At 44.2% G+C, this 23,118-nt stretch overlaps 2 protein-coding genes across 4 annotated transcripts; both read right to left on the bottom strand.

The window, feature by feature from the left end:
- Nucleotides 1-896: 896 nt before the first annotated feature.
- adra2b (adrenoceptor alpha 2B) lies at nucleotides 897-23,038 on the bottom strand. The gene is made up of 2 exons (XM_041210413.1): nucleotides 22,905-23,038; nucleotides 897-3,208 (listed from the first exon to the last, which is right to left on the bottom strand). The coding sequence occupies exon 2, from the start codon at nucleotides 2,651-2,653 to the stop codon at nucleotides 1,370-1,372; it is 1,284 nt and encodes a 427-aa protein (XP_041066347.1). The 5' UTR covers nucleotides 2,654-3,208; nucleotides 22,905-23,038; the 3' UTR covers nucleotides 897-1,369.
- LOC121290166 (lysoplasmalogenase-like protein TMEM86A) lies at nucleotides 9,859-22,508 on the bottom strand. Of its 3 annotated transcripts, none has more exons than XM_041210417.1 (3): nucleotides 22,443-22,508; nucleotides 12,645-12,897; nucleotides 9,859-10,405 (listed from the first exon to the last, which is right to left on the bottom strand). In XM_041210417.1, exons 2-3 carry the CDS (start codon nucleotides 12,814-12,816, stop codon nucleotides 9,987-9,989), a joined length of 591 nt encoding a protein of 196 aa, XP_041066351.1. In that variant the 5' UTR covers nucleotides 12,817-12,897; nucleotides 22,443-22,508; the 3' UTR covers nucleotides 9,859-9,986. The 3 variants fall into 3 exon arrangements, with proteins under 3 accessions (XP_041066351.1, XP_041066348.1, XP_041066350.1); XM_041210414.1 differs by lacking the exon at nucleotides 22,443-22,508 and adding an exon at nucleotides 14,629-14,885; XM_041210416.1 differs by lacking the exon at nucleotides 22,443-22,508 and adding an exon at nucleotides 13,931-14,105.
- Nucleotides 23,039-23,118: the final 80 nt, after the last annotated feature.

Raw genomic sequence — 23,118 nt, 5'->3', positions numbered from 1 at the left:
ACGTTATGGCTACTGTGTGAGTGCACTCTATATAAGTCCAATAATATGCAGTCACTCGTCAGATTCTATTGTTGACTGTCCTCTTTATAAAGGAAGTTTTCCTGTTACCTGGTCTAACATTGCGCTTCCGCTCGGTATAACTGAAATTAAGTTTTCGAAGGGCGGAAATGGTCTACTCCTCCTCCTATTCCTTATGTTTAGAAACCCTTTTGAGTATCCGTAATCATAGTTAAAATTTAGCTCTATTATAACCTACAAAAGGTCCCGTTTATTAGTTACCCTTAATTAGCACATTCCTTAGATAATATCACCACCTTCAACACCTCTTTGTCCTTTTGTCTGTGACATCTTTTGGCAATCTCCACCTATCACTGGCCCTCTATCCAGCTCTACTTGTCCCCCACCACCCGCCCCCCCCTTAAACCAGCTTATATTTCATCTCTTTTCTATTTTTACTTAGTTCTGTTGAAGAGTCACACGGACTCGAAACGTTAACTGTGTCCCTCTCCGCAGATGCTGTCAGACCTGCTGAGTTTTTCCAGGTATTTTTATTTTTGTCCCGTTTATTAGATTTTTCTCCAGCATGCTTAAAGAAATGAGAATACGAAATGTCGCTGCATATTTATTAAGTCTCAAAGCAACTTCTGGTCCAGTAAGTCCACTAATGTCCAATCAAAAAAGCCTCCATGTTAAATCCTATCCTTTTTAAAGTGGTGAGGTGTGCGAGACTGCGAATGACTTTATCCCCAAATGAGTTATGCAGCCTTCCTCACACCTGCAAACAATGTTCCTATTCCACACTATCCAATATCCTTCATAGATTGCTGATTTAAAACTGAATGGAATTATTCAAAATTAGCTCTGGTATTATAACTGGTGCAAATGAAACATATGGCGTTGGTCTTTGCATTTTAATAGATATGAGAAGCAATTTTACAGGAGTACAGACACAGGGCAGGGTATTCTCTTACAGGGAGGATCAATTTCCAGACTTCTTAGAATGACTAAGCGCACAAGAGCATTTGTCCTTAAGCCTGTGTAAAAAGGCAAGAGATGGTGTGGTCGGAATGTACAACAGTGTGAATTTCCAACTTGTTTCGTACTCCAATTTTACAAGGGTTTCCTTACTAGAATCGACACATTTATCAAGCTACAGACAACAATATATTTTTGTAATCAACCAGACATATCACTTTGCGGCGTTTCCTTCAACAACAGCGCATTTATTTCGTGACTTCAAAAGAACATTAGTTTCGGTAGGACATTGGTACAGTTGCATGCCATTTATTTGGAAAGATTTTTTTTGGTTTAAAATAAAAAAATCTCGCTCTTTGGGTAATAACTCCCGACGCGTCTTCAAATCTGCTGACTAGACTCTGTAGAGGGATCTTTTCTGTTCTCGGCAAAGGATCTTTTTGAAAGCTCGCCTGAAGTCCTGGTTGAATATGGTGTAGATGACGGGGTTAAGGGAACTGTTGCAATAGCCGATCCAGAAGAAGAATTTGAAGATGACAGGTGGGACAGAACATGTCACCGGGCAGATGGCAGTCAGACTGTAGGTGAAGAAAAAAGGGAACCAACAGAGAACAAAGACGCCAATAACTACGGATAAAACAAAAGTGAAGCGTTTTTCCCTGTTCTGGATAGCTTTCCTCCTGATTGCACTCGGTGTCCGAGGCTTCTCTTGCCTCCCAAAGTGCTCTTCCTCCCTTTTGCAGTTCGAGTTGCTCTCATCCTGCGCTAGTTTGGTGGCGCCGAGCGGATCATTCTGTTTGTGCGACTTCTGCTTGCTTGAACACCCTTCCTGGCCCGAGGACGAAGAATTACCCGCTTCCTCTTTGTCCTTGGACTTGGTCCCCGTCTCCTGACCATTGGGACGAGAGGATGATCCTTGCTCCGCCAGACGTCGTTTCTTGCAGCAGGCGGCGCCGACCCCCTCCGGCTTTCGGTTGCCGGGTGGCTTCCTCGTCCTCTGCTTGGCTACCTGGTAAATCCTCATATACACCAAAATCATGATGACACAAGGAGCGAAGAAAGACCCAATGCACGAAGACAAGATGTACCATTTCTCGTCATTCAGACGACAGACGGGAATTTCGTCTTCGCCGAGATTTTTGTTCATGGAGATTAGAGGTGGGAAGGAAATAACTCCAGCAATAAACCAGACGGTCAGAATCACACAGCGGATTCTTCTCGGTGTTCGCTTGGAGTTGTACTGGATGGCTTGGGTTACTGACCAGTATCTGTCCAGACTTATCGCACAGAGGTGGACAATAGAAGAAGTACAAAACAAGACATCTAACGCCAAATAAATTTCACACCAAATCTTCTTAAAGTACCAATAACCCATCAATTCATTGGCCAAAGAAAAGGGCATCACCAAAGTGGCCACCAAAATATCTGCTGCAGCCAAAGAGACTAGGAAGAGGTTCTGAGGGGCTTGCAATGACCTGCTGGTCAGCACAGCAATTATGACCAGTACATTCCCAATGATTGTGAATATTATGATGAAGCTGATAGCAGTGGCGATACCTGCCGTGGTTCGAGGCGTGTAGGGTAGTGAGAAGAGGCGTTCCCCCAAAAAGCCCTGTTGGCTCACGTTGCAAGGGAAGGTACCGTTGCCGCGAAACGTTGAACAGTCCACCGCTGCCATCACCCTTCCTTCACTCTCTGGTCAGTTCGCGTTCGCCTTGAGCAGCATGTAGTTCAAATGAATCCGATTGCGATTTCTCTGAAACACGGCCATAACCCGAATAAAATGCTAAGTTCTCATCCTAAAGTAAATTTCTTGCTGTACTGTTCCATCGGAATACAGATTCCGATTAGTTGATTAATCACAGGAACTAATTCTGCAAAACTATTTGATTGGAGAGTATTTCGAAGAAACGACAGAATGCTGTTTCAATTAAAAAACCCTGAATATTTTACGATTTGACTTTATCTGCCGTGTGCTTTGACTGTGACAAACGTCCCCCACACTTTTTTTATTGCATTTGGTTCCCTCTCACTCTGTTCCCACACAGCCTCGGCCAGCTGTATTTAAAAGCTCTGAACACAGACGTAAGAGATCACGTTACTTCGTCGTCGCTGCCCCACCGTCTTTCGGTGCCTCTAAAACGACTTTTGATCCACATCCTCCAACAGCAGAAATGCAGTATGCGCCCTCATATTATTACCTTTCCCAGACTGAAACTAGAACTGTCAACAACTTGAAAAAAAAAACCCATTAAAATCAACACACGAGATAAAATCATTAACATTGGATTCTAGTCTCGGAAAAGATGCTGCCCAGTTTGGCGTGATGTCCCTTTGTCACAATTCTGTTGCGTGGGACACGGTTTCGCAGCAGGGACCGAAGCCCCTTGGCTCCGCAGATAAGGTATGGGCAATAATAACTATTAGCATTATGCCTACATTATAGACAATATTAAGCTAATGATGGGTATTAAATAAATAAAGAGGGTATTTTTGGTGAACATAACCAAATTTTGAATAACAATTCTGTGTGTCCGAATGTATGATTCCCTGCAATAGGCGATCTGAAAGAGCAGGTAATTTTTCCAGGTAATTCTGTTTTTGTTTTGGATTTCCAGCCTCCGCAGTTTTGTGTTTTTATCTGAAAGAGCAGTGGTTGCCGATACAGGCTGTATTTATTAAGAAGTAATTTAATTGATAAATGTGATTTGAGATTCCAGTAAAGTCTAACAAATAGTCAATAGTAAACATAAAACAGGCATATTTTCTAAATCTTATGTACAATTTCAGTTTATAAATCTAGAACAATGCTTCCCAAACTTTTTCCCAGTGTGACCCCATTTTAATGTCTCAGACTTCCGGTAAACCCGGAGTGAAACTTAAGAGGGTACCAGAGTTGTCGAGAAGGGGGACGAGGCTCAGTTGTTAAATGGGAGGATGGGAAAGAATTGACCGTACCACATCTTCCCCTCCTTCACCCCCAATATCCCCCTCTTCCAGCCTCATGTCCTCCTTCACCCACGTCCTCCTTCACACCCCATCTCCATCTCCTTCAACTCATCTCCCCTTCTTTCATCCCCTTCTCCCCTCTTTCACCTCTCCCATCTCCCCCTCCTTCACCTCCTGTAGCTACAGAAACCTTGTACCTTGAAATGCCTGAATATACACATTCAGTAAATAGTGGATGCAAGTGATTCTATTCTCTGTGTTTATGGATGAGATTCAGTATTTATGTATGTTACCTGTTCTGAACTACACAACCATTTTCCGGGTACAAATCATGAAACAATTAGCGGTGTCACTCTATTAAAGGGGCACATGGTAGTTTCCTTGTACGGGTGATTTTCACCTCATGCTACATCAGTATCTGCCTGTGCAAAATAGGATCACAGTTATAACAGTTCCCAAGATTTTAACTTAACCAGACTCCCAACTACACACCTCCTTTAAGGCAACAGTCCAAATAGATTTCAAATTTATAAAGTCATCCAGCAATATTACCACAAGCACCCGCTGGCCCGTGGATTTCCAAAGGGTTTTAACATAACTATGTTTACTGAAACAGCAAAATTCTGCAGGGTGACTAGAGGCTTTTTCCCCAAGTCTGTTTCACACAGTCACCTTTCAAGATCTCATGCAGCCACACCTCACACTTCCATTCTTCTTTAAATATATTTTATCCCTTTTGATTTGTAAATCCCACTATTTCAACTTGTCTTTAGAAGTTACTTTTCCCAGAATATAACAATCTTTCATGTTTATCACTATTATCAGCACTTTTGGGAAAAATCTACGTAATAACCTTGCCTTATTTATCTTGCCAGTTGTAAACATTTTCCATGTCTCTCTGAAAATCACTTTTTCACTTATCTAAAAATGCAAATTTCATTCACACTGTCTCCGCTGAGACCTCACTCTCTTACTCATCTCCATTTCAAATGCCCGTTTTACACCTCATTTCTTTGATCATTTAAACCTTGCGGTCTAACCGTCACTCGTTTAACTAAATTATCCACACACACACATAACCACACACACAAACACACACACAAGCCTGCTTTAAAGTATCCCACAATAATATTAGGAAAATATAATAGTTCCTTGACACTATGACACTACCCTGAGGAACTCCTGCAGCATGTCCTGGAACTGCGATGATTGACATCCAATGACCACAGCCATCATCTGATGTGCTGGGTATGACTCCAACAAGCGGAGACTTTTCCCCCTGATTCCCATTGACTTCAGTTTTGTTGGGGCTCCTCGATGCCAAACTTGGTCAAATACTGCCTCAATGCAACTCTTACCTCACCTCTTAAGTTCAGCTCTTCTGTCCATGTTTGGACCAAGGCTGTAATGAGGTCAGGAGCTGAGTGGCCCTGACAGAGCCCAAAACTGAGCATCAGTGAGCAGGTTATTGCTGACTAAGTGCAATTTGATAGCATTGTTTATGACTCCTTCCATCACTTTACTGATGATCAAAAGTAAACTGATGGAGCAGTAATTGACTGGGTTGGATTTGTCCTGCTTTTTGCATACAGGACATACCTGGTCAATTTTCCACATTGCCGGGTTGATGTCAGTGTTATAGTTACATGGAACAGCTTGACTAGGGGCTTGGCTAGTTCTGGAGCACAAGTCTTCAGTGCTACTGCCAGATTGTTGTCAGGGCCTATAGCCTTTGCAGTATCCAGTGACTTCAGCAGTTTCTTAATATCACATGGAGTGAATCAAACTGGCTGAAGACTGGCATCCGTGATGCTGGGGACCTCAGGAGGAGGCCGAGATAGATCATCCACTTGACACTTCTGGCTGAAGATGGCTGTAAATGCTTCAGCCTTGTCTTTTGCACTGATGTGCTGAGCTTGAGGATGGGGATATTTGTAGAGCCTCCTCCTCTAGTTAGTTGTTTAATTGTTCACCACCATTTTCAACTGGATGCGACTGGTCTGCAGAGCTTAGATCTGATCCGTTGGTTGTGAGATCACTTAGCTCTGTCTGTTGCATACTGCTTGTCCTTCAGTACTTGGTCAGCTTGGTCAGTAGTGGCACTACTGAGCTACTTTTGGTGATGAACATTAAAGTCACCCACCCAAAGTACATTCTATAACCTTGCCACTTTTGGTGCTTTTTCCAATTGGTGTGCAACATGGAGGAATGCTGATTCATGAGCTGAGGGGGGCATAGGTGGTAATCAAAAGGAGGCTTCTTTGCCCATGTTTCACCAGGTTCCGTGAGACATCATGGGTTCCGAAACCAGTGTTGAGGACTCTCAGGGCAACTCCCTCCCAACTGTGCTGCTGCTTCTGGTGGGTCTATCCTGGTGGGACAGTGATGGTGGTGCCTGAGACACTGTCTGTAAAGTATGATTCACAGACTAAGACTATGTCAGACTGATGCACAACTGGTCGATGGGACAGTAATCCCAATTTTGGCACAACCTCACCAGCTGCTGCAATGGAATTTGACCCTGTGAACCTAGAGCATTAGCTTGGACCTCTGGATTACTTGTCCATTAACATTACCACCATGCCACCATATCCTCCTCTTTGGAAAGATTAATGGTGTTACTTCTTAAGGGTGGGGGCTGGGGGGGTGGGGGGGCACTTGATTTGTGTTTCTGTTCAGCCAGCTTTGCCTGCTTCTATACTTATCAGAAGATAGGACTTCTTTTGTCCAACAACCAACCATGCATCAAATCATCTGAGGGAGTACAGGTACCAATTTCACAGATAACAGGAATATAATGGGCTTTAGTCGCTTTGGACATGTTTTCAATTGCATGTTGTGGAAAGGGTTTAAAACTAAGTTTTGCACTGTTTTTAACAGAGCCAATTATTTTAAGAGTTCACTTCTGTACTAAAGAAGTCCACAAGGGAACATTACAAGAATATATAATGAAACCCACTGGAACTGAAATGTAGTTTAGCATTTCAGAGCAAACTTGGCTGTTAGTACCCTGGACAGGGACAGGAAAAGTTAGCATTAGAGTGACTCCTGTTGTCAAGTTCCAGTTCAGCAACCTAATGAATGACAAACAAACTTGATGATCACTTGAATGTATGTTGCTAATTACTCAATAACGTATTTTTATTTTAAGTGATGGGATATTTTAAAACCCTTTTTCATTCACATTGGTAAAATTATTTATTGTTATTTTATTATTGATTCATGGGAAATTGGTGTGGCTGGCAAGGCCAGAATTTACTGCCCATCTACAACTGCCCTTGAGAAGCTATTTTTTGTTATGACAGATTTCTGGTACCATTGCACAATGGCACCATTTTCAATTGGATTTAATTGGCACACACTGCATTGATGCAATTTGAACATGTGCCCCTGGATTACAAGTCCAATGGCAGTACCAATATAGCACTGTCTCCCCTTGCAATGCTGGTGGGAATCACCCACTTAAATGCAACTGAGTAGTGTGTTAGACCCTTTCAGGGCCAATCAAGGGTCAAACACAGTCACATTTAGGTTAGACAAGATAAGGATCACATATTCTCTCCCATCATGACCCAGACTGTTTGTTAAGACAAACTGGTAGTTTCATGATTGCCACTAGTGGCACTAGTTTTTTCATTCCAGATTTACTTAAGTAATTGAATTTAAATTTCCCAGTTACTGTGGTGGGATTTAAATTCATGTTTCCAGATCATTACCGATTCTCCAGATTACTCATCTAGGAACATAACCACTGTGCTACTATACTCCTTGTAAATGCATTTCTTATATACTATTTCCCTTATTATTTACAACACACTTTACGTATCTTGCTATTGCTTTATTCTTTTATTAAACTCTGTTCCATGTAGGATGCAGGTGGGTAGCTGCTCCCCAGTATTTTGTCACCATTTCGAACCTCTGCATTAAACCCATCCTAAAATCTTATGCTTTCAGAGCCAAGCAGTTTTCCAGTAGTGATTAAAATTATATACCACAAAATCATTCCAAAGGATTTGGATTTTTTAAAATATTATAACTTAGATATTTGTATCCATCAGCCAGAATATAGATATTTTAATGCAGGACAGAGAATTAATCTCTGGTGGTTGCATGCACTGCAGACCATAATCTGCAACAGCTCCCCATTTTACTTAATTTTAATTCTTCTCATGAAATATGTAAATCATCAAAATAACTGCAACACCAGTAAAACAAGGTGACCTGTACAAACCAGAAGATAATAGTTCGTACATAAAATAAAAACAGCAAGCGCTGGGAATACTCAGCAGGTCTGGCTGCACCTGTGGACAAACAGAGTTAATGTTTTGTCTTGAGTATAACTCTTCTTCAGAATTTTTTCTTCAAAATTTTTTTCTGAAGAACAGCCGTATTCGACTCTAAATGTTAACTCTATTTCTCTCTCCAAAGACGCTGCAAGACCTGTTGAGTATTTCCAGCACTTTGTTTTTATTTCAGATTTCCAGTATCCACAGTATTTTATTTTCATTGCCATAGTTTTAATCCCTGTTTCACGGTATGACAAATAGTGGTAATAGCAGCACTGAGCATTTCTGTGCTAAAGAGTAGAAATATCAGCCAATACTCTAAGTCCTGTTCAGGATCCAGTGATTTCTGCCAACAAATGTGCATGAAGTTATCAACAGAGTAGGATTGGGCGCAACTTTGATGGCCTCACCAATTGTTGAATTATTTTCAGCGGTGAAAGTCTCAGATCATAATACAAATTAGGCACAATCCTTCATAGGATTTTTAGAGTTGTATTTCAGAATTCTGATCAAAATGCACAGCTTGAAATAAAAAAGCTTCATTACCCCTTGACCACAGGCCATTCTCCCAGAAATCTTTTCTGTAGAGTCACATGGCCATGCATCACTTGCATTTTCAGTGTTGTTGTTCAGGTCTTTGGACTGTTGAAGGTGAATAGTTAGGTTCCAGCAAACTTGGATTTTATTAAATTAAGCATCTCCAGTAAAGTTTGGAGGTTCATTCAACCAGCCTAGAGATCTGGACTTCTCAGGATTTGCCTAAAATGCAGTTTTGTACTTCAGCATCAGTAATTAATGCAGTATTGTGAAGCATATCAAATAACCTCTACATTTTGTGAGTATTCTTGAAGAAGTCCACAGCTCATATTGCTATCAACTTGGTTCAAGTGACCTCTGACTCAGAGGTTTATGAATTCAAGCCCCACCATGAATTTGAAATGATGGATTTGACATTTCAGTACAGGGTTCTGGGAGTACCATTTTTTTGGATGTGCCTTCCTTTGGATGAGACGTTGAACCAAGGCAGTGTTTTAAAGATCCCATAGCATTGTAAGAAGTCCAAAACTTGCAATATAAAATAGTCACTAATAATCCAGTAAGGAATTCAGGTGAATCTTCTTTACCCAGACAGTGTTGAAAATGTGGAACTCTATTAAAGGGTGTAGTTGAGGCAAATTGCGTAGGTGCACTAAAGATTAACTGAGGTAAATACATGAGGGAGAGAGTGGTGTGAAAACAGTGGTTAAAACCAATAGCATAGATGCATTTAAGAGGAAGCTAGGTAAGTACATGATGGAGAGAGTTAAGAGAATGTGGAACTCATGATTACATGGACTACTTGAGGTGAATAGCCTAGGTGCATTTATGGTAAAACTAGATAAGTATATGATGGAGAAAGGAGTAGATGTGGATATGTTTAATAGGGTGAAAGGTAGGAAGAGGAAATGCTGTAAATTCTATGTAATTCTGAAAATGTACTTGATGAAAAATCCTATACGCTGCAGAAATTCCAATCATAGCTGATGTGATGTGATTGTTGCACATTCAAGCAGAGTCAAACTTTTATGGGAAAATATTTTTTTTGGATTTTGCTGGTTTGAGCTAAAAGAAGGGGAAGTGAGGATAAGAATAAGGCTTACGTCTTTGCTTCAATAAAAATAATTGACCTTTTATTTTCAATGAGCCATTACCTCAATATCTTATCAGGTGCAGAATGACATACACACAGCCAGCAAAACCCTTCTTAGTTTAAGACAATGGCAAGTTCCTTTCTTTTCACTTTTTTATAACCTGACTCTTAGTGTTTACAGCCGAAAGTGAGATAAGCATCTGTGCTGCATAATAGGTAGCTGCAATCAATCCAAAGTTGGACGCAGGAAAGCAATACATGCTGACAGCATAGGTAAAATCAGATACCATAAAAAGCATTCCTCCAATAGTACCAGATAATTTTATCCAAGACCAGTGCTGATTGAAGAGTGCACCAGCGCTAGCACGCCAGGCCATAGTTCCAATTAAGCTGATGTAGATGTAGGTTGTCCACTGGATGGGCTTTTGATCCCAAAGGCATCTGTTGAGGAACAGTAAGTATATGGTGCCAATAGCCATCAGGTAAAAGCCTGCCAGCAGATTTAAAGGTTCTGCACCAAACATCCAGATGTAGAAAACATGTGTGAGGCCAAACATGGAGTCTCCTGAAACAATAGAACAAACAACTTCCTGTACATTCGATCATTCCATTCTCTTCATTTTCTGTTTATGTTCTATACATGTGATGCTTTTGCACACCATCTTTCTCTGATACTCCCATATATCTGTGACTTCTAGACAAATACGGTTTACCTAAAACTTTGCATTTTGCATTTGTTTTTGACTTTTTTTTGCCTCCTCTCCTTAAGCTAAGGATTTATTGTGAAGCATCTCTGGTACATAGCCAGGTGGCTGTTCTTCACCTGAGCAGGAACAGCAAATGCTATCACAATGGAGTCTGATGCAGCCCTCGTTTGACATCTGCACAATGTATAGTTGGTTCTATTGGATCTTTCCAGGATTGGGAAGCCCAACTATTTTTTCTCTCTGAGGGTAAAAGAGTACTGAGGCCACTTCTGGCACCCCAACTGCTTTCTCAACCAAGATCAGCTAACTCGACAAAGACTAGTTATCAAACCTCAAGCTTTCTGATTTATAAAACTTAGTGTTAAGCTCGCTGATGTGTTTATACATCAGGGAAATATTGCAATTAACTTTGAAATGCATCTCAGTTCTAGGAGCTGCCCAGTATAATACACTTCAGAGGAGCATTAGCAGATATGGTTTGACCACTGAGCCACCTAAAGAGATGTTTGTATCAGGATTGACAAGCTTAGCTGATTGACCCTAAGAGAGACAACAAGCACTGAGGCTATTCTGATTTCAGATACTACCTGGCCTATTTCTAGCATTATCTGCTAATTTTACAAATATTATGGTAGATGGGAGGCAGTCTAGTATTCCAGAGACCCAGTAATCCAAAGACTGAGGACCTGGGTTCCAATCCCACCAAGGCAGATGGTGAAATTTGGATTCAGTAACAAATCTAGAATTAAAAGTCTAATAATGACCACAACACCATTGCCGATTGTCATAAAAATCCATCTGGTTCACTAATGCCCTTTAGGGAAGGAAATATGCCATCCTTACCTGGTCTGGTCCACGTGTGCCTCCAGACCCACAGCAATGTGGTTGACTCTTAAATGCCGAGGGAAATTAGGGATGGGCAATAAATGCTGGCCTAGCCAGCGAAACCCACATCCCATGAATGAATTTAAAAAAAGGTGACCAAGAGCTTGGTGATAGAGTTATGTTTTAAGGAGCATCTTAAAGGAGATGTTTAGCCAGGAAATTCCAGAGATTGGTGCTTAGACAGCTGAATGCATGGCAGACAGTGATGGAACGATGAAAACTGAGAGTCAGGACGATGCCAAAATTGGAGCAACGCAGAAATCTCAAGCAGTTATAGGTGGTTCCATAGATAGGTAGGATGTGGCCATTGGAGGATTTGTACATAAGGGTAAGAGCAGCAAGCAGTGGCGATGGATGAGCAGGATTTTGTGTGAGTTAAGATATGGACAGTAGAGCTTTGGGTGAGCTCAAGTTTTTGGAAGCTGTTGGGTAGGAGGCGGTGAGGAGAGCATCGGAATAGTCAATCTGAAGATAACAGTAATATGGATAATTATTTCAGCAGTAGATGGTCTGAGGCATGGTTGGAGGCAAACAAAAGTTATGTGGCGAAAAGAGGAGATTTTGGTTAAGGAGAGGATACAGCATCGGAATCTCATCCAGGGCCAGAATTTTCCAGCCTCTAATGCTGACAGGATTTTCTGGTCCCGCTGATGTGGATGGAGATTTCAATGGTTCACCGGCCCCACCACGGGGTTGCTGGAAAATTCTGGCCTAGGTGTCAAACATGACACCAAATTTGCCAAAAGTCTGCATCAGTCTCAGAGTATTCATGGAGGAAGATAAATTTGGTTTCTAAGACACAGAGTGTGTGGTGGTGACTGAAGGAAATAGCTTTCTTCTTGATATTTGTCTGCAGTCCCACAACAAATTTTGTGGAAATGTTTTTTCTGAATCTGTTTTTTATCTGGTTGAGCTTTAGATTCTAAAATTACGACCCTTTATTCAGTTCCTTTCATTATTTTAAATGTTTCAAATCAGGTCACTCTTGAACTATTTATCTTTTGGGATTATCACTTAGGTCTACCTAGTGTCTTATAGGAGCCAATTCTTTCAACCAAATATCATGAAGGCCAAATCAAAACTGGAGCCCTCCCTCCAACAATATAATTCCTAAAGTTTGAGCATCAAAAATCATATTTCTGAATGAAATATGTAAATGTGCAACATTATTTATGCAAAATGCAAACCATTCATCTATTTTCCCACACTTACCATAGAAGTGATACAGCTGCGTAGAAGTCGTGCGGAAGATATCTCCTGCTGCTGAAAATAGGAGGCCTGCAATAAGCTTTTGAGCTTTGGAATGTGTGCACATGTTTATTCCACGGGTCAAGATGTATGTGCACAGAAACAAAATGGGTATGCATTTGAGGAGGGCCTTCATCCACAAGGGGCAGGAAGACTGCGGTGCCAATACAAAATAAATACAGACGCTCAGCAGATAGGGGATGAACCTGCACAGCTCCTTCAGTAAGAAAAAAATAATGGCTTGTTAGATTTAGAGAAAGAGAATAAAAGCAGCATGATTCCTCTGGTGGGTTCTAATATTTAGCTACAAGTGAACCAAATGCATCACTTGTGAGTAGTATTTCAGCTCTTTTGATCACCAAAGGACAAGAATCATGGAGCATTGTTCATGCTCTCTTTTATACCAAAAATGTGAAGAATTGCTCTCCCTCCAGTTTTCTCTCCTGTTTTACAGGATGCAGATTCCTCCTGCTGGGGTACAGTTCCACTGGTATGGCACCAGCAACTTTCAACCATCTTAACTAAGTGGTCGATATTTCTCGATATGCAAATTTAATCAGTAGGTATCAGCATGGTGATTCTCTACAGGGTCACCTTATCCTGTCCACTCCAGCTTTCCACTCTATTTTATTTTCTGTTATGAGCATCTGAGGTTATACTGCAGAACCCAAATTGTCACTCATGCCCAGATCGGCTAACCTGGCCCTTTGTGGCTCACTACTACACTAAGCTAAGTATTTAATCCATCAAACCTGAGCTTATTGTTTTAATAATAAACTAATTGTGGGTCAGTAAACCAATGTTTTTTGCAAACATGCTTTGTCATATAGTGGTAAGACACAGATTTGCACAAAGGTTCCTCTTATGGAAAGTCAAACTAACAAAATATGGCTTCAGGAAAAAGTAAGGTGGTTTCTGGAAGAGCAGCAGGGTTAATTAGAGGACAGGTCAAACTGAGGAACCTCCTGAATGGTGGTGGTTACAGAATGGTTCTAATAAAACACACAAATAATAACAGGCACAAGAAGACCCACTAATCCTTCCAGTCTGTCCCATACAACTGTGATACCTTGTGCAGCATAATATTTACACTCACAACCCCACATAAAAGCCATGCAATTGCCAGGAGGAGAAAAAAAAGATAAAAACCCAAGCCAATTACCAGGAAAAAAATCTGCAAAATATCTCTCAGAGCCCCTTAGGTGCACTAGTCCAGGAGACCAGTCTGAGCATGATCACACAGTACCAACCTTTTACACGGAGTGATCTCTGCTGCACCCGGAAACAGGTCCAGCTCTCGCTTGAAGGAAGTCTGTGAATTAATTCATTTCACCACACGTGCTGGCAGCCTGTGCCACAGTCCACTATCCTCTCAGGGGACAAAAACAATTCCTAACAGAATCACATCTAAACTTGTTCTGACCTTACAAAACTTGTGACCACTCATTAAGTGAGGATAAGTAAGCCAGGTGTTCACTCCAGAATGTGAAGTGGTCAAATATCATGCAAATATGATGGTCTGAGGCTCAATTTCCAACGTGTACAGTTAGCTGCTCTCAGCCACAGTAGCAGAATTGGCAACAATGCCTCTGAAGTGTGGGGGACAAATTGGCTAGAATTCTTGCTCCTGATTGCTATGCAGTCACCCTACTACAAAGTATATGCATGCACTCACATGTCGGTAGAGAGCAAGATTACATTTGATGCGAGCCCCGATGTTCAAACATTGACATTCGTGGCCCAGACTCACCAGACAAGAAAAATTTTTGTTATCACTATAAAAAAGACTCGATGCCTTCAGAAGGAGGGGAGGAAACTGGCAAAAAAAAGTGAACAACACAGCTGGGAGCTGTTCAAACAGGAAGCAGAACAGCTCTTATTGTCCTGAAACTGACATTACATGGGTGGAACCGATATCCCAGAAATATATTTTAAGTGAATTCCTTACTTGAAACCAAACTGTACTCCACTTCAAATCCATCGTCGTTTGATTGTCTCCAAACCAAATCAGTTACTCCCAATGTGGATGAGGAACACCACAAACAGCACCACCACCTGTTGACAGCTGTCAGTTACATTGTGCTGTCTTCAATGATGTTTGGTGCAAGTCCAGGCAAGAAGCACTGAAATAATGAGTTTCCTCCACAATTTGCAGTGGAACTGACTTCAGTGCAAACCTGTTTATTGCTGGTTGCAGACAAGTTTCTGCTTGTACGACAATCCTGCTTCAGTGGGAGGACACTAAAGAAACAAAGGAGGGATTGGTTCCTTCTAAATTGGCCAGCTGCATAAAGCTGAACAGGTTATGGCAACTCAGGTGGACTGCAAATGTTACAAAGAAATGGAAGAAAGCATAAAGCAATTTCAAAGGATTAAAAGTTAAAATTCTGATAGTAGCAACTTTGCGTTTCCAGGCAAGGTATTTACCAACAGATTACAAGATGCCAAATGCTCTATTTCCTGCAATAACTAATGAATTGTATGGTGTATAGATGGGACACAAGAAACAGGAAAAGTCCCAGATTTGCTTCTCATTCTGTGCTGACTTTGGTTATCTTAGGTCAAGTGGCAGTGGGATATTTTAATTCACCTCAGTGCATCTGGGTTAGAGAGGGAAGAATCAGCCGAACTGTGACCCATTGTCTGGGATGGGGTTCTGAAACACATTCTATTTCTGTGTTGCTGGTTTGTTTTTGTGCAGTTGTATAGTACAAATCAGGACTTGTGTGTCATTCAGTGCAGTGCAGTGAACAGAGAGGCATCATTGTTTGTCAGTAAAGTTCCCTTGTCAGTTATTGCTATTCCTCCCTCCGTCGTTTAACCTCTAATTGAATACACTCTCCTTCTGCACATTAGCTGGCCTGGAAGATCATTATTTTACAGCATCACTTAATCAGCTCTCTGGCTTGTGAGCAAGGTCTTTGTTTAACTCCCTTACATCTTTGCTGGTTGCAAGATACAAGGCATGTTTGATTGCACAAAATCTGAACCATAAGTTTCTTCTGGTTGAAAACTGAAAGCGCCCAGTGGTTGGGAAGAGTTTAGCCATGGTTCTTACTCTTGGCCAATGCCTGGGGACTTCTTTTGGAAAGTGTGCTTGTGTGAATATCAACCGAGAATAGATCCAGGCTTCATTGTGCAGTTCCTATTATGGAGGATCTGAGGCCTGTTGTGCTCGATGGTGTTACCAAGTATTTACAGCACAGAAACAGGCAGTTCAACCAACAGGTCTATGCTGGTGTTTATGCTCCACATGGGCCTCCTCCCATCCTTTTTCATCAACATATCCTTCAATTCTTTTCTCCCTCGTGTGTTGATCTAGCTTCTGCTTAAATCCATCTATGCCAGTTGCCTCAAGTACTTATTGTGATACTGAATTCCACTTTCAAGTCACTCTGGGTAAAGAAGTTTCTCGTGAATGTCCTGTCGGATTTATTAGTGACTGTCTTATATTTATGGCCCCGAGCACTGGGGCTGAGTTTTGCGCTTGACAGGCAGGTGGGCCGAAACAGGCTGTGCCGCCATTTTGCGCGGGCGGGCCAATTAAGGCCTGCCCAGCGGGGTTCCAGCTCCCGTGTACAACAGGAAAATTAAATCGGCGGCGGGCGTGTTCAGACTGCCAGTTCCAATGGGGAACTGGCAGTCTATATAAAGAGTGGCCAGGCAGCCTCCTTGAGGCTGTTCACCAGGCCAGTCATAGGTCAACACAAGATTTGTGGGCAGAGGAGGAGGAGGGGGGGCAGGCTGCAGGGAAGGCCAGTGGCGGGGGGTGGGGGGGGGGTGCACTGTGCCCCTTAGTTCTCCGATGTCTGCCTTGCTGTCCTCCTCCATGAGCTGTCCAACCATCGGGATGTCTTGTTTCCTGAGGATGGGAGGAGGAGGGACCCCCCCATGTCACCAGGCAGGCGTGGCAGGAGGTGGTGGAGGCTGTAAGCTCCCATCACTCTGTGCGGTGCACCAGAACGCAGTGCCGCAAGTGCTTCAATGGTTTGTTGCGCTCTGGAAGGGTGAGTACCATGTCGGCCTTGGCCATCTGACCCAGCAGGTAGCTAACCTTAGCCTTTGAGCACCCCCCCCCCCACCACCCCCATGTCTTAGTGCCGTTACTGCATCGGGCATTTGGTGCACGCTGGGTGGGCAAACAGATAGTGACCAAGCTTACATCAGCCTTAGTGGTTGAGGAGAAGATGGGTTCTCCCTGCAGCATATGTTGGTGTTTGTCATATTTGAGTAGTCTGGGGGCAACCTGCAGGGGAGGCAGCTTGACACATACTCAGAACTCCAACACATGTCTTATTGATGGTGATGAGATGGTGTAAGGGAAGCCTCAAGGTGTCGTGGCCAAGAGCCATCTGCTGGCCTTGGCACCGCACCTAGTTGCGCCTACTTGCCATGGTTGCTAAGACCCGTGTGTTATTCGAATGTTAGCCGATTGTGTCCAAGGTGTCCATTGGGGGAGGGGGTTGGGAGCAGCCGCACTATCTTCTGGGGACTGATCACCAGTAGTGTGGGCAGGAGCCACTGGAGGCCTCAGATGGGTCACTGTGGTTGGGGTGCGGCGTGAATGTGCAGAGTACATGAGCGATCAGCCCCAATAAATCCCCTTCTCTGTTCTGCAGGCAAAAACTGAGAGCAATATGAGGGAGCGGCAGCAGACTGGTGGTGGACACGCCGTGCTGCAGCACCTCACCACCTATGAGGAGCAGGTCATGGAGCTGGGGAGGAGGCAGGCGGCCAGGTCGGTAGATGTCGGTGAGGCTGGGGTGCAGGGTCAGTTATTTGAGGCCCACAGTCCCATCCACTCTGTCTCCCCAACACCCAAAGCACTGATGGTTGCTGCAATCGTTAATGCAGCAACACTGCTCACTCACAGACTGATACAGTCAGACGTGTGGGTCATACACAAAGGTCCCTCGGCCCCTTGAGGATGTGTGTCTCTAGCACCTTCCAAAGTCACCTTATCCCATTTCTGGCCACTGTCCCCATGGCCTAACAGGCCATGGCATTGCTACTGCACATCCAAAGACTTACTGCACCTTAGGAGGGTTTGTACCGCCACCACCCTTTCAGCCTCTGCGCCCCACATTACTCTGTCCAGAAGGTCCTCAGCAGCTCACCTGTCAACCTCATGCCCCTCACATTAAATAAATGCCATCACGTTAGTCATCCCTCCGCCAAGGGGAAATGTTGCCTTCTGTCCACCTGGTCTATGTCCCTCATAATGGTATGAAGGTCAATAATGTGACCTGTCAATCTCCTGTGATCCACAACAAATGTCACAAGTGTTTGCAATGTTTTCTCATCACTCCAAATCGCCAGGCCATCATGCATCCAGGTCAGGAACCTCTACACTCTCCCCACTCCAATGCCATCCCTCCCATAAAGCGCAGGTCACAACTGAACACAGAAGTGTAGCTGTGGCCTCGACAGCGTTTTCTGCACTTGCAACATGACCTCCCTTTTCCTACATCCTATTCCTCTGCTAATAAAGGCACGTCTGGCTTCAACCTTGTTAAATGCCTTATGTTTCTGTTCTGCTACCTTAACGGGTCTGCCCAGCAAGGTCCCTGTAACTGTTGTGACTTCCCATGGTCCTACCACTACTCCCGTATTCCCGTACCTTGCTTGTCTTGTCCAAGAGCTTAACCGAACACTTATCCACATTACATTCCATGTGGCATTCCTTAGGCCATCTGACCAGCCTGTCTGTATGTGCGTCTAATGTTTGGGCCTCCTCTTGACTATTTGCCACCCCACCAATGTTCGTCTCCTTAGGTTCTTGAAGGTTGAGCACATTATGAGCCTGGGGGGGAAAGGGATGAATTGTGTTACTGACTGAACACTAACTGATGCACTGTCCTTGTTGTTAATTTCAGCATCACCACCGCATGGCCGCGGCCAACAAGACCGGAGTGCCCCCTCCACACCTGAGGGCCAAGATGTGCGACTTGCGTCACATCCTCTCAGCCAGCCAGGCACCAGCGCAGCCACAAACACTTCGGTTGAGAATATAACGTTGGCTAGTGTCCCGGGTCACAGTGGAAAGGGCACTTCACAATCGCTGGAGGAGATGACAGGGACAGAGAGTGCCAATGACACCAGCAGCTGGAGGATTGCAGGAGACAAGGCATATGCTGAGTCCGGTACTGTTGATGTGCCTCTGGAGATGTCAACAATGCAGCAGCTGCAGGACAAGCGGGGGAGCATCTGACAGGGTCACATGAGGGTGTGCTTCAGTTGATCTCTGTGGTGGAGGAGTCCAGGCAGAGTGTAAGTGAAGGCATGAACCTCAGGACAGAGTTTCAGGCTTCCTCCACTGAAAGATTGGCGACTCTTATGGAGAGGGGCTTCAATCGGATTGAGACTCTTCTGATTGGGTTACACTTTGACCTGCAAGCCCTCACAGCGGTAATGGCCACAAGTGGTCATTCCCAATGTGAGAGATGTTCTGGGCACCAAGTGTCGCCGCTCGGTGCCCATGCATCTGCGGTGAGCAGGGAGGTCCAATGTGACCTCACGTTAGCGCAGCAGCTGCCTGACGATGCTGTGAGCTCCTTTCAGGGTGCTCCGGATGGGGGCAGCAGCGCCTCCGCCCCTCTGCCAGTCAACATTGCATCTGTTGAGGCTGCGACAACTGGGGAGGTGCCAGTTCTGGAACTGGCCACTCCCTCCCAGGCGGGGCCATCACAGGCTCCATGGGCCAGAGGATGCCCACCAAGGTCATCGAGGCCAACAGGACAGCAGAGTCAGCAGCTGGCTCACAAACCACTCCCAGCGATGGGGCGGCACCAAGACGTAGCACTCGCAAACAAAAGCACGAGGCACGTTAGGCACTCCACGGGTTTCTCACTGGTGATTTTGTGTTGGCCCTAGATTGGGGAAAATATACTGATGTATGTCTGAGCGATGTTTGTGTTTTATCTTGGACAGAATACAGAATAAAGTCCACTTTTCTGTCCACGGCTGAGGGTGTTTCCTTTGTGCTGCATTTTTATGTTTCACAGACATCTCATGAGTGTTTGAATGGACATTGATGTTTCTGCCCTTAGTTGCAGCCGATGAGGGGGAAGATGTAGCACCTAAGTGCCACATGTGGAAGCGCCAGGCAATGCTGGTCCTGCTGATCCATGTGTGTGGAGCTAGCTGAAGGTTCGTTGGATTAAAGTGTCCCGGATGTCCCTGCCTCCTTGGTTAATAGCAGGTCAGCGTACTGCCCTTCATCATCGCCCTGTGCTTCCTCATCCTCTGAGGCACTGCTGGATTCATCCTGTGCAGCCGCATCCAGGGCGTCAAGGTTTTCATCGTGAACTGCATCCTCCCTTTCCAGCGCAAGATTGTGCAGGGTGCAGCAGACTACCACAATCAGAGAGACGCGATCTGTGGGGTACTGGAGTGCGCCCCCTGAGCGGTCAAGGCAATGGAACCACATCTTGAGAAGACCGATGGCTCTCTCCACCACAGCCCTTGTGGTGCCCTGGTTCCTATTGTACCGCTGCTCAGCTTCTGTTCTTGGACGGTGGAGTGGCGTCATGAGCCACCTTCGCAGGGGATAGCCCTTGTCACCCAGCAGCCAACCATCCAGTCGAGCTGGAGTACTGAAGAGCCCTAGCACCTGGGAGTGTCTGAGGATGGAGGTGTCATGGGAGCTGTCCGGGTACCTTACACAGACTTGCAGAATCTGCATCCTGTGATCACACACTATCTGCACGTTCATGGAGTGGAAGCCCTTCCTGTTGACAAAGGCACCGGGCTCACCTGCTGGCGCCTTGATGGCCACATGTGTACAGTCTATAGCACCCTGGACACGGGGGAAGCCAGCAATGGCCGCAAAGCCTCTGGCTCGCTGTGTCTGGCTGGCCTGGTCCCAGCGGAAGCGGATGAAGGTGGATACCCGTCTGAACAGAGTGTCTGTGACATGCTTGACACAAGTACGTACAGCTGATTGGGAGACACCACAAAGATCACCCACTGAGCCCTGAAAGGAGCCAGATGCATAGTAATGACGGGCAACTGTGGCCTTCAGAGCCGCTGGCATGGGGTGTCCACCCACACAGTTAGGGGAGATCTCAGGGCCAATCATCTGACAGATATAGTTGACTGTCTCCCTTGAAAGACGGAGCCTCTTTCGGCACTGCACCTCAGACATATTGAGGTAGCTGCTTCGCCGCCTGTATACCCTGGCAGCAGGATAGTGGCATCTTCTGCAGCCCCTTCCACCTTGGACAACCTCTTGGCCCTGCGCCCCTTGTGCCTGCGCCTGGCCTCCCAAAGGTGGCTCCCCTGGAGGCTATTTGTCCAACTTGGCCTCCTCCTTATTCTATCCCTCCCTTCCTCCTCAGAGGAGCTGCCTCCAGTGGAGATGTCAGAACACATACCCAGGCTAAATTGAGGCCTCTGGAAGCTGCAGGCCCGATAAAGATTACTGTCTGCAGACTGGTGAGCTGAAGCTTCAAAGTACACAAAAAGATCTTGGAAATCGATGTGAACTGCTAACAGTCACACAGGCAAGTTTAAAACACTTGCTGCAATAAATACTTCAGAAAAAACATGAACAACCCCTCTGAGTCGACATATCCCGCCCATCGATGGGGTTTGTTACAAAATCAGTTACCTGCCTGTTGGGCCCGTGCACCGAGCCAAAGATCGCACAGGCTCCTCAAAATCAACTTCAACTGCCCAGTTAAGGGCCTTAACAAGGCCTTTAATTAATGACAGGCGTGTGTTGTGCTGCAAAGCGCATCCACCTACCTAAATATCACGATGACGTAGGGACACTCGCACGACATTTTAAGCGCTGATGTGCGGCTCCACCAACTGCGCCTCAGCCATAAAATTCTGCCCCTGGTCTCCACCATAACTGGAAACATCTTCTCTCAGTCTACTCGCTCAAATGCTTTCATAATCTTAAAAACTCTATCAGGTCATATTTTGGTCACTTTTCTAGAGAAAAGAGCCACAACCTGTTCAATTAATTCTGATTGTAGTTCTGGTACCACTCAGTTTTTTTTTGCACCCTCTCCAGTATCTCTGTTTGCTTTCTATATGGAAGCAAAACTGTTCACAGCATTCCAAGTGTGGTCTAACCAAAGTTCTAAAAAACTTAAACATAACTTCCCTGCTCTTGAATTATATTTCTCCAGAAATAACTCCACTGCTTTGCTTCTTTTTAAAAAAATAGCCTTATTAACTTGTGTCACCATTTTTCATGATTTGTCTCTCTACACCCAGACCCCTCTGTTGTTCAATTAAGTTTGTGGCCTCCTCATTCTTCCTGCCATAATGTAACATCTCACACTTACCTATATTGAAGTTGATTTGTCAATTACACTCCCATCCTGCAAGTTTATTAATCCTTTCCTGTTCGCTGTTGCAGGAATATATGATCCTTGGCACCCTTTCAGCTGGAGAAGGGTGTGTAATTTTTGCCGTGTCTCCAGTAACAGATTTACACAGCTTTAATGTGTTAATTAGAAGGAAGAAACAGAAAGGCAAAATAAGATGTGAAATGTAGAGAGGGGCAAGTACGTAAAAAACAGAAGGGCAAATGTTAGAATCATACATAGTTTCTAATTTTTTTCCAATCACTATGCTCATTTTAGAACTAGAAAAATACTGTAATATTTACTGTATGTCTAATCCAGTTCCAAAGAGGAGATACATTACTACATAGGTTTTATGAAACTAACCCTGGTAGAAACACAAGCTACTGGTTCTGCAATGTTAGACATTTGAAGGACAAAGTATAGGTGAAAGCAAACAAACCTAGTCACAGTGACCATTCTTTGTCTTTGAGCCTTATGGTGTTTGTAGGCAGGCAGTTCAACCAAGGAAGGCACCGTAGACAAGCCCAACCCTTTCCAAGTATCTGCTCTTTTTTCCAGCAGATTTCTTATTTGGCAATAATGAAGCTGTCCGTGCCTGCAGCAGGATGTTGAAGGCAGGGAATTGGGCAGTAATAATACAATGTATTATGAATGTCAAGGGGAGGTGGAGAGGTTTTCCCTTGAAGGAGATGGTCATTGCCTGGCAGTTGTGTGATGAGAATATTACTTGCTGCTTATCAGCCCAAGTGTGAATGTTATCCAAGTTATGCTGCATGCAGGCATGGACAGCTTCACTATTGCCATTGCTCCTGATCACAAATATCCATCCAAACATTTCCTCAGTGCTGACCGGCTGAAGTGAAGGTGTGCATAAAATTGTTTAACTTCAAAAAGGACTTACCATAAAGACTGAGTTCAGCTTAGATTTAAATTTGCTGTGACACTGTTCCTCTTGCGTTTTTTTGTTCTGCTCAACAAGTTGTTTTGTAGTTTTTCACTGGAAGTTATTAAGCCAAGTTTAAACAGGTTTGACTGGGCCCTCCTCCACAGAGTGGAATGCTGGTTCAACCAACAAGTTATCACTAATTCTCTGAGCAGGTGTGTGATAGTTTCAC

Source organism: Carcharodon carcharias, chromosome 17, assembly GCF_017639515.1.
Source record: "Carcharodon carcharias isolate sCarCar2 chromosome 17, sCarCar2.pri, whole genome shotgun sequence".
In the NCBI taxonomy this organism is placed as follows: domain Eukaryota; kingdom Metazoa; phylum Chordata; class Chondrichthyes; order Lamniformes; family Lamnidae; genus Carcharodon; species Carcharodon carcharias.
Note: the sequence above shows the minus strand (reverse complement) of the source record. Positions and strands in the feature narration are given on the sequence as shown.